The 15,084-nt window shown below is 35.9% G+C and overlaps 1 protein-coding gene across 1 annotated transcript in view; it reads right to left on the reverse strand.

Annotated features, from left to right (window-relative positions):
- Positions 1-15,084, reverse strand: part of LOC114332297 (reversion-inducing cysteine-rich protein with Kazal motifs) — a 408,801-nt gene that overhangs the window by 30,633 nt on the left and 363,084 nt on the right. Inside the window, exons 7-10 of the mRNA XM_050656164.1 lie at positions 10,268-10,401; positions 9,911-10,160; positions 4,095-4,250; positions 621-1,037 (exon numbers count right to left, since the gene is read on the reverse strand). Of these exons, the coding sequence (XP_050512121.1) occupies positions 621-1,037; positions 4,095-4,250; positions 9,911-10,160; positions 10,268-10,401 (957 nt within the window). The remainder of the gene's footprint in view (positions 1-620; positions 1,038-4,094; positions 4,251-9,910; positions 10,161-10,267; positions 10,402-15,084) is intronic.

Genomic DNA, 15,084 nt, shown 5'->3' on the forward strand with positions numbered 1-15,084 from the left:
ATGCGGAAGTGCAGAGAAATCAACTGTAACGTAGATATTTATTTTTTATCGACTACAAAAAGGCATTTGATAGGGTGAAACATAATAAGCTCATAACCATCTTGAAAGAAGCGGGATTAGATGATAGAGACTTGAGAATCAAATATAATTTATATTGCAACCGAACTGCCAACATTAATGTGGATGACCAATTGACAGAGGCAGTCTCCATAGATAGAGGAGTGAGACAAGGATGCATTCTGTTGAATGCATCTGAATTCAACGAAGTGCGTCTAAAAACATAGAGATGGAAAAGTTAATGGGAGAAGGTTCCAGGAAGACCACAAAAGAGATGCCAAGAGCTAGTCTTTTGAATCACAAATAAGACTACCAAGTAAACACAGGCAACAGACCTAACGTATGAAAAAAAAAGAAGAAAAAGAAGGAAGAAAAAGAAGAAGAAAAGAAGATTATAATAAATATGCTTTTTTAACCCTTTACTGAGCTATGTAACGATACATTTAAACATGATATTCCTGATTTTATTTCCATTCATGCTAAACATCCATATCAGTTTATTTTTTTTTTTTTAATTTGTTTATAGAAGTAACATGAGTAAGAAAATGTATAATACTACTTACCCAGTTTACATCCAGGTCTACAAAGGTAGGGCTTGCAGTTAATACCATGAATACAGTTTCTATTGATTAAACAAACTTCATCTGCTTCACAAGGGTTTCCTTTACAGGGACTAAACACCTGGCCAGTAATTCTAGATGACTTATAAGAAGACGGATTCAAATACGTCTGTAACCTTACACAGGAATCGTCAGGATCCTCTGGAGACAGACTTTCGCAAATTGACTCCGGAGAATGAACTGGAGAAACTCTAGTCCAATCGACACATTGTGAGAGTATGTCCAAGCAGACGTCTCGACATAGTTGATTCGCATGTGATGTCCTTGAACATGGTTTTATTTGAAGAGTACATGCTACTGCTTTCCAGATATTAGGTGAGCATTTTGTAGTGGATTTTAGGGGAAGAGTGAGTCCTGGTGCTAAAAATGTTTTTGTCATAAATGTCCATTTACCCACTGTAAATAAAATAGCAACTATAAGGGTATTTGGAAACATGGCTAAAAGGTGTGTCTTTACGTCTTCCAGTTTGTTTGAGACTTACCAATGTTATTATCCCCAATTAGCGAAAAACTAGAGTCCATTTATGTCTTCCAGGTGTATCTTTTAAAACCTTGACGGTCCTTATAGAGTTCACATCCCGAATCACGCTTTTTAATTCGTCTCAATTTGGCATTTTCCGGATATCGTTTTCTATATATCTTCTTCTTCGTGTGCCCTCTCCTCATCGAAGATGACCATCAATTGGAATTCTTCTCTATCTTGTGCCAATCGTATAATTATACTGGCCTTCCTGATGTCGAGCCATTGGTGTCGAACCAATTCCCAGCCAAGAAAACGCCTTTCGTCCATACTTATCGTTTCTAAAGATATAGCCAATATAAGCTTCTGTTCTTCGCTTAACTGTTGTCAATAGTGCCTTATCTTTATGCATTTCTTCGAACTCTCGATCATTTGATACTCTGTCGATGTACGGTATTTTCAATAACCGCCTGTACAACCACATCTCAAAACAATCCAGACGTTACGTGGTTGACTTTTCCGATGATGTTAACTGAAAACCAATGATTTTTACGGGCACACGTTTCTGTTCCTATTTCATATTTTGCTACCGCTTCCCAAAGCCAAAGCTTCTCAAATACTTAAATCTTTTTACTTTTTCTATGATTCTATGTACTGATTTTCGTACTCTGGTATTGTGGATATCACATTTGCTGATGACCATGAGTTGTTTTCTTTACATTTATTTTAAGATCATAGTTTTGACTTATACTCTTGGCTTTATTTATTAAGAACTTCAGCTTTTCCTGTCATTGGCAAGGAGGACCGTGTCGTCAGCACGTCGGTGGGTGTTAATAGGTTCTCTGTTCATTTTTATTCCTATTTATATAATATTCTAAGGACTCCCGAGGATAAATTAAACAGGAGTGGCGACAGTATATAGGCCTGTCTGTTTGAGTAGATTTATTCGCTGCGTGCAAGTACTTGGAGGGGATACGAGAAACGATCGTGCGCGTATAGCGGACAAATCTTGCAACTTTCTTAACATATATTTCTTAAATAATTCATATTGTTAATTGAAATTGTCAAATTGACGTTTATTTCATACCTACTGTCATTGAAGAAAATGAGATTTTCAAATGATGTGTTATAAATTGTAAAAATTATATGTTGGTCCACAATATTGATATGATGTGCAATTATTAAATTGAATTTAATTAATGGTATTTTGCTTGTAGTACAATGTTTACCTTTTAATAACATAACCTTAATCTTACTTTTTCTTCTTATTCTTTTTTGGGCTATGGCCTTCACAATTATCCAGTAACCAGGACTAATATAATTGGCCAATACAATTAAAAGTACTAAAAATGTTGCCGAGCTATGAAACCAGGTGTCGCTCTTCCGAATTTGCACGGTCCCAACAGGTTTGTTGTGCTTCATGTTATCAAATGCCTTCTCATAATCTACATATAAAATATGCGTGACATTTCTCTGCTGATCGAGACTTTTTGCATCAATATTTACTTTCCTAAACCAAATTTGCTAAACCAAAACCAAGGCGAAGGATAGGAAGGAATGGAAGCTGATTCTGGAACAGGCCAAGACTCATCATGTGTTGTAGAGCCAATGATGATGATGAAACCAAATTTGATTTCACATTAATACTTTCCTCGCCGAATAATTTTAGAACTTCATCATCATCTAGACCAGCCGTTTTTCTATTTTGAGTTTCTTCCAAAGCTTTAATTGATTTTTCTTATTCTTCTTTCTTAAGTGCATCAGGTACGTCCAACTCGTCATCTAATTGTTTTATTGGGTCTCAATCATCAGCAAAACATTCGGATATGTTGGTTTACCATATTTTTGCTTCTTCTTATTTTATCTATTATTAATTTGTTGTTCTTTCAAGTGTTTCTATGTCCTTGTAGTGTTCATTTACTCATTTTCTTTGACTTTTTTTATTTGTCTTTGAATGATTTTGTCGATTCTATTATTTTCATGTTTGTTATCTTCTTTCTTCCACGTAATTCTGGGTTTACTTCGTAAACCCTTACCTTTGCATACCTTTATTCGAAAATATGCTCCAGAAGTTAAAACCTTCTCATTATAGCACTTTTCAGCTGTGGTAAGACATTATCTTCTCCATAGATTTCGTTGACTCCCACATTAACCCTCGCAGGACCAACCTTTTAGTAGAAACGGCGAGGACCAAGGAGGGTCAATAAATGTCCACACATAAATTAATCAAAAACGTGCTTCTTTATTTAAACTAATTGAAAAATAACACTTTTACATATATTATTCTTAGACATTATTGGAACAGTTAAAAAATACGAATTTATAATTTACCCGGAGTCTTCGGCTTCAGTGGAATTGGCATCATCGTAGGATACAGAAACATTTTTGACTTCTTGCTGTGCCTACCGCATACATACTTGCATTTTGAACGAACTATGGTTGTTTTTGCCCACTTATTGGCCTTTTTTCTTTTAGATTTTGCTAATTTGACACATGAATGATATCGTCCCTTTCCATTTTGGGATGGTGTTGAAGGTATTCAAGGGGATTATTATAGTTCACTGTTAAGTTTTTATAAAAGTATGAGGAAATGAATTAAATTATAGAAATGCTAATTATGCCGTCTGATAGGGCAGTAGTACGCCGACATCTACTAATTATTTGAGATTTTTAGGAGGAACAAAGTTATTTTGAAAATCGGATGTAATGCAATGTTGTGGATACTTTTTAACCCTCGTTGGTCCTTCTAGGGTTAATAAGTAGATACGATAATCTTCGAAAGTTACTTAGACTTTTCCTCCGTCACCAATTTAGTTTTTATGTAACTCTTCTTCTTAATTTTAAATTTAAAATTTAAAACACAAAGTTAAATAAGTTTCAGACAATACTAACAACATTAATAATTTTAGACTGGATTTTAGACAATAGTTAATTGATAAGTAAATAAGTATATTTACCCAATGAAATATTATTTTGCATTTGCCACAGGGCAACATCATTTCTGGCTGCTTCATCAGCTTGAGAAGTACAGGCTCTAAATAGTTCTGTAGGTTTATTGTTGAAGTTCGTACAAAAACTCAGTCCATCACATCCAAGTTCACAGGGTTCGTCGACTAAAAAATGAAAAATATGTATATAATAATAGTAAAATAATGACAATATAATCGATCGTAAACATGACAAATAATAATCTACCGCACATACACCAAGTAGCAAATTTCAAAGTAGTAGACATAATATCTGTAAACTTGGATTCCCTGCTAACCAACCATAGCGATACCTCCTCAGAAATCAAGTGTAGACTAGCAATGGCAGAACCGCAACAGCAAAATTAATTTAAATATAAAAAGACGGAAAAATAACGAGGAATACTTACAAGCAAAAGTTCAGATTGGTCAACGCTTTATTTTTCTCATTGCTATATACACAGCTGAAACATGGACTCTCAAAAAAATCGATAGAAGTACGATCGAAGCCTTTGAAACTTTGATCCATAGAAAAATTATACACGTGTTCTAGACAGTTACACAAAGAAAGCAAATCGAAGCCCAACGTCTTGGAGAAACAATACTCTCTTCTTCTGCATATAGGGCCGATTTTGACTGAGTTCGTGCTTCAAGTTGTCCACTAATGTACAATAAGATTAGCTATTGATAGTCCTCCTTTTTTTAAGATCATCATCCAGCCCTTTACGTCCACTGCTGGACATAGGCCTCCTTCATTTTTGTCCATTGTTCTCTATTTTGAGCACTTTGCATCCAATTTCTTGACATTTTCTAGAGATCGTCAGTCCAACGAGTAGGTGGTCTTCCTCTACTTCTTTTGTCTAATCTCGGCCTCCACTCAAGTAATCTCTTCGTCCACCTCACATCACTGATTCGGGCGACGTGTCCGGCCCAGTTCCATTTCAGGGTGGCAATTCGGGAAATTACATCGATAACTCCTGTTCTTCGTCTTAAGTCTTCATTTCTAACTCGGTCACGAAGCGATATACTCAGCATTGACCTTTCCATTTTCCTCTGAGCTATTTGCAGCCTTTTAGAAGTTGTAGCTGTCAATGTCAAAGTTTCGGCACCATAAGTCATCACAGGCAACACACATTGGTCAAATGTTTTACGTTTTAAAGAAATTGGTATCTCGCTTTTAAAGATGTCTTTGAGTTTTCGATAGGCTGCCCATGTGCCCATGCTAGGTTTATTCTTCGTAGTTCGCATGTTTGGTTGTCTCTTGTGATCTTTATTTCGTGTCCAAGGTATATGTATTTTTCCACTAGCTCTACTTCGTTGTCTCCAATGTTGATATTTCCGCTAGGTACTAGGTTTAAGGTTTGTCATGAATTTTGTTTTGGAGATGTTTATTTTAAGACCTACACAGGTACACACTAACTGAAGTTCCTGTAGCATTGCACATATTTCCTTGAGGTTGTCAGAGAATAAAACTATGTCGTCTGCGAATTTCAAATTTGTTAAGCTTCTACCGTCAATATTCAGGCCTCGCTCTTCTCAGTTAAGTTTTTTACAAGCATATTATAGTACTGCGTTAAACAGTTTAGGCCAGTGATACTCAACCTGCGGCCCTATAAGCGTTTTTTATGCAGCCCGAAGGCTAACTAAAGGGCCCTGTGATCAAATTATTTGTCAAATTTCACGTGTTTTTTCAAATTATTTGATAGTGTGCCGATGTGTTTGAGGCGTGTTTGGGAGTGAGGCAGACAATTTAATGACTAATTTTAAATTATATTGAAATTTTTAAAAACTCTGATTAAAAAGTAAGGTATTATTAACTTTCAATAATAAATTATTAAATTTAATGGACAAATACTCATTTTAAAAATAATCAATACTTATTTACTACATTGCAATGACCCATTTAGTAATCACAAGAAAAATTCAGGTCCGTATTAACAAAAAAATTTTTTTTAAATAATTGTGACCTTGAAACAACACCCTGTATATTAAAATTTTCAAAATTCGTCTGCACATTTGAACAGAGCAAAACTAAGTTTAATTGCTAGCAATAATATTTTGCGCAGACAATTTAATGACATTAATTTTGAAATTATATCGAAGTTTTTGTTTTGAAAGTTTAAGTTCTTAAATATTTCGACATAATTTGAAAATTAAAATCATTGAATTGTCTGCGCAAAAAATGGAAGATCCATTAAAGCTCTTTTCAAATGTGCAAACGGGTTTTGAAAATTTCAATATACAGCATGTTGTTTCAAGGTCACAATGGATTTATAATTTTGTTTAATTCGGACCTGGATTTTTCATGTGATTAGTAGTTGGGTGGTTTGGGTTCTAAATATGACATATGTGTACCAAATATCAAAAAATATATAAGGTGGTTCTTAACTTATGGGTCCAGAAAGAAATGAGCAAAATCGATAAAACACCCTGTAACTCGGTTATAAAGTCGGTGGAGCAATAAATTTAGTATGTCTAGAACAGCCTCATTTACCTCTATTCACCATTCAAGTATTTCCGTTTCCCAATGAAACATCCTGTATACTACTTCATCTTGATTGCGGCCCGCAAACTGTGACAATAGCTACTATGTGGCCCAGGAAATAAAAAGGTCGAGTATCGCTGGTTTAGGCGATAAGGTATCGCCCTGTCGAACTTCTCTGCCGATTGGGATATGGTCCGTGTTTTTATGTAGTTTCACCGACATAGTTGCGTTCTTGTATGTATTGTAAATTAACCTTATGTATCGGTAGTCAATGGGGCATGCTTGTAGTGCTTCCAGAATTTTGTCAAATTCTACCGTGTCAAAGGCTTTATGGAAATCTACAAAAGCCAAAACGAGTGGCCGATTGTATTCGATAGTGCTTTCTATTACCGTTTTGATGCTCTGTAGGTGATCATTTGTTCCAAGTATGGTACGAAATCCCGCCTGCTCCATTAGCTGGTAGAAATCAAGTTTTTTCTCAAGACGATTCGTTACTATTCTTGTAAGGAGTTTGTATAAGTGACTAAGAAGGCTTATACGTCTGTAATTTTCTAATTCATGGGGATCTCCTCTTTTGTACAATAGAATTACTTCAGTATTGTGCCATGCGTCCGGTATATTAGTATCTAAAATCTAAAAGGCACATGTTAAAAAGGTTTTGTATTTTCTTAAGAAGACAAGTGCCTCCGATTTTGATTGCATCAGTAACTACACAGTCTTCGCCTAAAGATTTGTTATTCTTAGCTTTTCTTAGGGCTAGTTTTATTTCGTTTGTTGTGATTTCCGGTAGCAGTTCTAATGCTTGGTTGACAATGCCCTTTTTCCTTGTTAGTATTTCTGGTACTGGATCTTCTTTGCTATTTACTTTGTGTTGGCTTGTATACAGGAATTTGTAGAAGTATTCAACTATTTTAAGGGTTTCCTCTCTGTTGGTTGTAAGATGACCATTTCTATCTTTAATCTTTATTATCTGCCTTGTCCCCGTTCTTAGTCTTCTCAATACTTTCATACTTCTATTGTTGTCAATAGTATGTTCGTTTGTTCTTGGTTGTATTTTCGAGTGTCTTGTCTAGTAGCTTTGGATATTTCTTTATTTAATTTTTGTATCTAGTTCGTTAGCTTTAGTTTCCGTGTCGCTTCTCATTTCTTTCCTTTTCTGCATTAGTTGCCTGGTATTTTGGCTGATCTTCTCTTCTTTTTGAGTTCTAGGACAGAACTTGTTTTGACTTTCCAGTAAGGTATTTGTTAGTTTATTATTTAAGTTGTTTACATTACTTTCTGCTTCAGGACTGCTAAGTATGTATGAAATACATTGCTACTACATCTGACTATCTACATCTGATGGTTTCATCCATGGTTTTGATTTGTTCTTCTTTTTAATCATCTTATACCTCTCCTTCTTTAAGCTTATTTGTATTTTACCTAGTACCATTCTATGATCGCTACTGTTAACAAATCTGTTTAGAACCGTAATGTCTTTAACTGTGTCTTTTTTGTCAGTGATAATAAAATCTATTTCGTTTTGAGTTTTTCCATTAGGACTTTGCCATGTCCATCTTCTCTGTGGTTTTTTTTTGAAAAAACTGTTCATTTGAAATAGTTCCTGTTTGCAGCAAGCCAAAGTTTCCCAGTGGCGTTTCTGTAGGGTTGGATTTCATTCCTATTTTGGCATTAAAATCAGCACATATAAAAGTAAAATGTCCTTGGTTGTCTTTAAGAGCAGCTTCGATATCATCATAGAATAGATCCACTTCTTCTTCATCATGGCCTGTTGTTGGTGTATCTCTCTCTCCTGTCGTTTCCCCATTACTGAGGATCGTGATTTCTTCCAATATTCCTAACAATGTTTCTCCATTGGTCTCTATCTTCAGCTGCTCTAAGAGCTTCGCAGAATGAGTTTCCAGCTGAATGATTTATTTGGTCAGACCATCTAGTTGGTGATCGTCCTCTTGATCTTCCCCCCGGAACGTTTCCAGAAACAATTAATCTCTCCAAACTGTCGTCACCTCTGCGAACCACGTGACCAAAGAATTGCAGAATTCGTTGCAGACATAATGTGGACAGCCTTTTTTTAATATTGGGTTGGTTTAGAATGGAAACGTTTGTCCTATGAGCTGTCCAAGGTATGCGCAGCATTCTTCTCCAGCACCACATCGCAAAGGCATCAATTTTTTGGCGCTCGCATGCGCGAAGAGTCCAAGTCTCTGCTCCGTATAGAAATATTGAGAATACATGCAAGGGCATTCACCAGTCTCATCTTGATATTTTGAGAGATAGATCTGTCTTTCCAAACTTTAGTTAGGCGACTCATCGCATTTTTTGCCATACCAATACGTCTCCGAACTTCTGTTTCACAGTTACCATCGTTAGTTATACTAGGCCCGAGATAGACAAAGGTGTTTACGATCTGGTATTCCTGTAATATGTTAGTCAGTTGAATAGTGTCAAATCTGTCGACCACCATTATTTTTGTCTTAGCTTTATTGATTTTCAGTGTTGGTGCATAAACCTGTATTATTTTCATATTATACCTTGTATTCAATTTGAGAGTAAGACAAATCACTCTTGTTAAAAATTTTTTTAGTGATACTTGTTTGAAGACGCTTGTGTATAACGAAGCCGGTTCCTCCTAAGGAATTATTGTCGTCACCTGCAAGGTAAAAACTGTGTACGGATTTTAGTTTAATTAATTGTTCGCCACGTCTTCTGTCTTCGCTGAGACCGACTATGTCCCACTTTATGTTTTCTAGTTCGCACTCAAGTTCAGTAATTCTTTCGTCGGTTAGTAGGGAACGTGCATTATAATATGTTCCTATATAAAGTGTCGTTTTATTCGGGTAACTTTTTCCTGTCTTTGTCAATTGTTTGTCCCCCAGAATCCGAATCCATGGGACAGACTGATATTTTATTAGTGCAAGAGTCTGAGAGATAATTTCCTACTTGCCTGGGGCATTTGCTTGTTTTCAACTGACATTTTCATGAGGGGTATTTAGCCTTAAAATACCACGCTGGCTAGACGTGTTGGTGAGTTTTGGTTTCAGCCGCCCATATCTTAAGATAGTCAATCAAGATTATGTCATTTGTATTTCAAAATACACTGGCCATAACCTTTCCGACCCAATGAGTCACTCTTGTCCGCTTACGAAAACTTTGCAGGGTTTAATCCACAGTCATGCCTCATTCTGCTCTCTGATGTGTAGTAGTGTATCATGTATTCATCAAAAGTTACCAGTCGACTCAAGTCCGACGTATTGCGCTTCATATTCAAAACTTGATAAATACAATTTATAAAAAATTACAAAATTGCGTCTATATTTCTTACCTTCATCAATACAAGACCTTAGATTTTCTTCAGATACTTGGGAAAGGCATTTATTTCTAAACTCATCCCATGAGGTTGCCCAAAACTTAGTGAAGGTTTTTGAGCAAAGTCTGGTACATTGTGAGGAGCTCGCTTTTTGACAACAGTGCCACTTGGCACTATCAATTCCTACTTTGTCTATCCTTGATACTTTTACTGAATTTGGTAAAGATCCAGCATCTGGTTGAAGAAAACACTGCCAAAAATATTCCTAAAAAAATAAGGTATTAAAATAAATACTAAAATTAAAAAATGAAATAAACTGGTTATGAAAAAAGAAGACGAAAAAGATGTATCAAATACAAAAAAATACCCTACCTGTGGCATAGGTAAACCACAACCACCAAGTTGAAGGCCGTCGATGATTTCTTGTATGGTTGTCTTTGTTGATAGTACTTTTTTACAAGATTCTCTACATTTTATAATATTTGATTTATCACAGCAATGAATATCTGTAAGAGAATGACAAAGATTATTATATTTTCTCTATTCTCATACTATAATATATCAATTATTATGATGTCACTACCTGTATCATAATGAACTTCATTATGATACAGATTTTCATTAAGATATTTAACCAATAAAATCGCGATATGGCATTCGCGATAAAGGTGGTATACGGGCAGTGACCAATGGCGAATCAAATACATACGCTTTGATAGTTCTCAATATAGGGCTTTTGATCGATTGTCATTTGTTTCGATCTTCTGTCATGTGTCACATAATATTAATATATCTACGTCATACGTCTCTGGTTTGTACCATTGTTATATACCAATAACGTATGACGTAGATATATTAATATTATGTGACACATGACAGAAGCTCGAAACAAATGACTGTGAATGAAAAGCCCTATGTAAAGGAACTGTCAAACTGACAAACAACTTAATTTGTTTGCGTCACAAAATTAATAAATTTGAATATATTTTTTGTTGTAAATGATCATAGAAAAAATAGTGTATACAACTTGCATTTAATTATCATTATGAAGCTCGTACTTTATACGAAACTCGCCGCATACGGCTCGTTTCGTATCCCTCATACTCGCTTCATAATGACCATCATTAAATGCTCGTTACTATTATATACATATAGAGTAAGTATTGGATATTAAGTAGTGTGCGAATGCAACACCATAAAATTTTAGAGTTTGTCCAGTAGATATAGGCAAACATTAGCCTTGAAAGTTTATGGTAGGGGAGCCCAAGCGGGGATTTTTGCAGTTACTCGAGCGCGTCAGATTATCATATGGGGAGAAACCTGGTACCCTGCAGATGTATCTCTACCATATATTGGCTCTTAACACAGGGGAGTTCGTTAAGGGGGGCCGAAAAAAAAAATATATCCTTAAAAAAACTCGAAATTGTCAGATTAAGATAAGGTAAGTTAAGTACATGCAAAAGAGTGTATATTTAAAAAATCTGTTGATTTGAGCCGGGCGTAAGGAAATGGGCGGGTCCCAAAATTTCACAAGAAAAAAGCGAATATTTCGCGAAATGAATGACAGATCAAAAAACTAAAAACTATGTGTTCAACATTTTTAAAAATCTATCGAATGATACCAAACACGACTTCCCACGGAGAGGGGTGGGGGGTAAATTTAATATTTTAAATACGAATCCCGCGATATTTCGCGAAATGAACATCAGATCGAAAAACTGTAAAATACACTTATTTATTATTTTTTTAAAATCTATCGAATGGCACCAAACACGGTGGGGTATGGGGTTACTTTAAAATCTTAAATAGGAGCCCCCATTTTTTATTGCAGATTTGGATTCCTTACGAAAAAATAAGTAACTTTTATTTGAAACATTTTGTCGAATTATGTATAGATGGCGTTATAATCGGAAAAAACGATTGTGGGAAATGGAAAATTAAATTAAAAAATGGCAAGCGCCCACTAAAATGGAAAATGTTACTTAACTTTTTTTGGTTTTAGGACCTACTCTTCACAACCCAATAGGTCTCCAAAGCGCTCGAGTGACTGCACATTTAGCATACTTTGCTCCCCTACCATTTACATGCACCCCTTGGCCAGTTACTCCAACGTAATCTTTGGCAAGCCAAAGTTGCCAGCTTAGGTTTATAGAAGATGTATTAAAAATAATAATATCGTATGGCATTTTTGCTGGGCAGATAATTTCGGATTGTTCCAGCGCCAACTGCATCTTTAAGCCTATTTCAGGTAACTAGTGTCGATGCCCAGGGGGACTGACGACTTTAGTTGCCTTCCGAAGAACGGTGGCAGCTCGTTATCATTTTTTATAACGAAAATGACCCAGATGATAGACGAACGTATGCAAGATCAAACAGAGAAGTAAAAAATCTAGTAACGAAAGCAAAAAATAATTCCTGGGAAAGTAAATGCGAAGAGCTCAACAAATATATAGGGTCAACAAGATCAAGAGAAGCATGGAAAACGATAAAAAATCTGAGAACAAATAGAAAAGAGACTAGTAGAATAGATTTAATAGAAGAAAGATCTTGGATCGAACATTACTCGCAACTTTTGACTGAAACAAGACCGCAATTCACGAACATCAGTACAACAACATATGAAGTAGAATACGATGAAGACGATGAAATAACAGTACAGGAAGTCGAGAATGCAATACGAACTCTAAAAAATCGAAAGTCATGCGGACCACAAGGAATACCGAACGAATTACTAAAACACAGCCCACAAGTATTACGAGAATTACTTGCGTATGTTTTCACCTTATTCTATAAAGGTCATGATTTACCACATGAGTGGACAAAAGCACATATTAACAATATATACAAAAAAGGAGATAGAAAAAATTGTTCAAACTACAGGGGGCTTAGTGTCATAAACTCACTCTCAAGACTCTATGGAAAAATAATAAAAAATAAAATTGAAAAAGAGATGACAGATGTAGAAGAACAAAATGGCTTTCGTGCAGGCAGATCCTGTATGGACAGCATATCTTCTCTAAAGCAAGTTATTGAGAAAAGATTAGCCCACAACCTTTCCACCCATATAGTTTTTATTGATCTGACAAAGGCATACGATAGTGTACCACTTTCAATGCTCTGGATAGCAATGGAAAAACAAGGAATAAGCAAAAAAATATATAAGCAGTACAACAGCTTTACAAAAATATGATGGTAAACATTAAAACTGGAAACAAATTAACGAGAGAAATTCCTATTAGTAAGGGCCTAAAGCAAGGCTGCTGCATAGCACCTACACTCTTTAAAATATATTTAAATGAGGCACTCTCACTGTGGAGAAGAAAGTGCTGCAATATGGGCATCCCAATCGATGACGATAGATTGTACACAATACACTTCGCTGACGACCAAGCCATTCTAGCTGAAGACGAGAGTGATATAGACTATATGCTCAGAAAACTGGAAGAGGAGTACACTAAGTGGGGCCTTACAATTAATATACAAAAAACCGAGTACTTAGTTGTAGGAGAAACACCAGAACGCCTACAAATTGAAATGGGAACTATAAATCCAACAGAAGTCTTCAAATACTTAGGAGTCCAAATATCTTCAAAAGCAGGGAGTAACGACGAAATACATTCCAGGATTGGCCAAGCAAGATCAGCCACCAGACAGCTACACGGACTATTGTGGAGTAATAAAATAACAAAAGAAAATAAAAGAAGAATGTATAAAACAATAACAGAAAGTATTGGGTTGTACGGCGCTGAACTCTGGGAAATCAACCAAAGAAACAAGTCAAAAATCAAGGCGGTGGAAATGAACTATTGGAGACGATGTTGCCGACTCACTAGACTTGATAGGGTGAGAAACGAAGATATTAGGAGACAAATGGAAATCGATCTAGATATAATAGACACAATCGAAGCCAAAAGACTTAACTGGTATGGACACCTTCAGAGAATGCCTGAAAATAGATGGCCGAAAAAAATAGAAAAATGGACTCCACCCACAAGAAGAAAACGAGGTAGACCAAGACGATCCTGGAGAGAAGATGTCGAAGATGCAATGACCGCCAGAGACTTAAAAACTGAAGATTGCTTCGGCAGAAATCGCTGGAGATTAGGATGCGAGAAGCGGCGACAGCTGTAGAAGACTCGCTTATTATATATATATATATATATATATATATATATATATATATATATATATATATATATATATATATATATATATATATATATGAATTAAAACGCCATAATACATGGCATTGGAGCACAAATTCATCAAAACTTTCTCGATTTAACTGGTACCAATAGACTGATATATCGATATTTCAAGGTCTCCCTCTCATCAGTCAGTCGAGCTGGTACTACAAATTAAATCACGGAAGTTTCTCTGAACGTCTCCAAAAATTTCGCCACTCTAGTGGCAGCTTACAGAGGCGCCATCTCTTTTGATGGCAGGTAACGAAGACGATTTATAATACCGTCTCCTATCCTCTGAGCTATCGGAATGTGCAAAAAGAATAAAGCTTCTAGCAAAGCTTGCAATTGCTTTTATGAATTAAAACGCCATAATACATGGCATTGGAGCACAAATTCATCAAAACTTTCTCGATTTAACTGGTACCAATAGACTGATATATCGATATTTCAAGGTCTCCCTCTCATCAGTCAGTCGAGCTGGTACTACAAATTAAATCACGGAAGTTTCTCTGAACGTCTCCAAAAATTTCGCCACTCTAGTGGCAGCTTACAGAGGCGCCATCTCTTTTGATGGCAGGTAACGAAGACGATTTATAATACCGTCTCCTATCCTCTGAGCTATCGGAATGTGCAAAAAGAATAAAGCTTCTAGCAAAGCTTGCAATTGCTTTTATGAATTAAAACGCCATAATACATGGCATTGGAGCACAAATTCATCAAAACTTTCTCGATTTAACTGGTACCAATAGACTGATATATCGATATTTCAAGGTCTCCCTCTCATCAGTCAGTCGAGCTGGTACTACAAATTAAATCACGGAAGTTTCTCTGAACGTCTCCAAAAATTTCGCCACTCTAGTGGCAGCTTACAGAGGCGCCATCTCTTTTGATGGCAGGTAACGAAGACGATTTATAATACCGTCTCCTATCCTCTGAGCTATCGGAATGTGCAAAAAGAATAAAGCTTCTAGCAAAGCTTGCAATTGCTTTTATGAATTAAAA

Source organism: Diabrotica virgifera, chromosome 7 (assembly GCF_917563875.1).
Source record: "Diabrotica virgifera virgifera chromosome 7, PGI_DIABVI_V3a".
Taxonomy (NCBI): Eukaryota; Metazoa; Arthropoda; class Insecta; order Coleoptera; family Chrysomelidae; genus Diabrotica; species Diabrotica virgifera.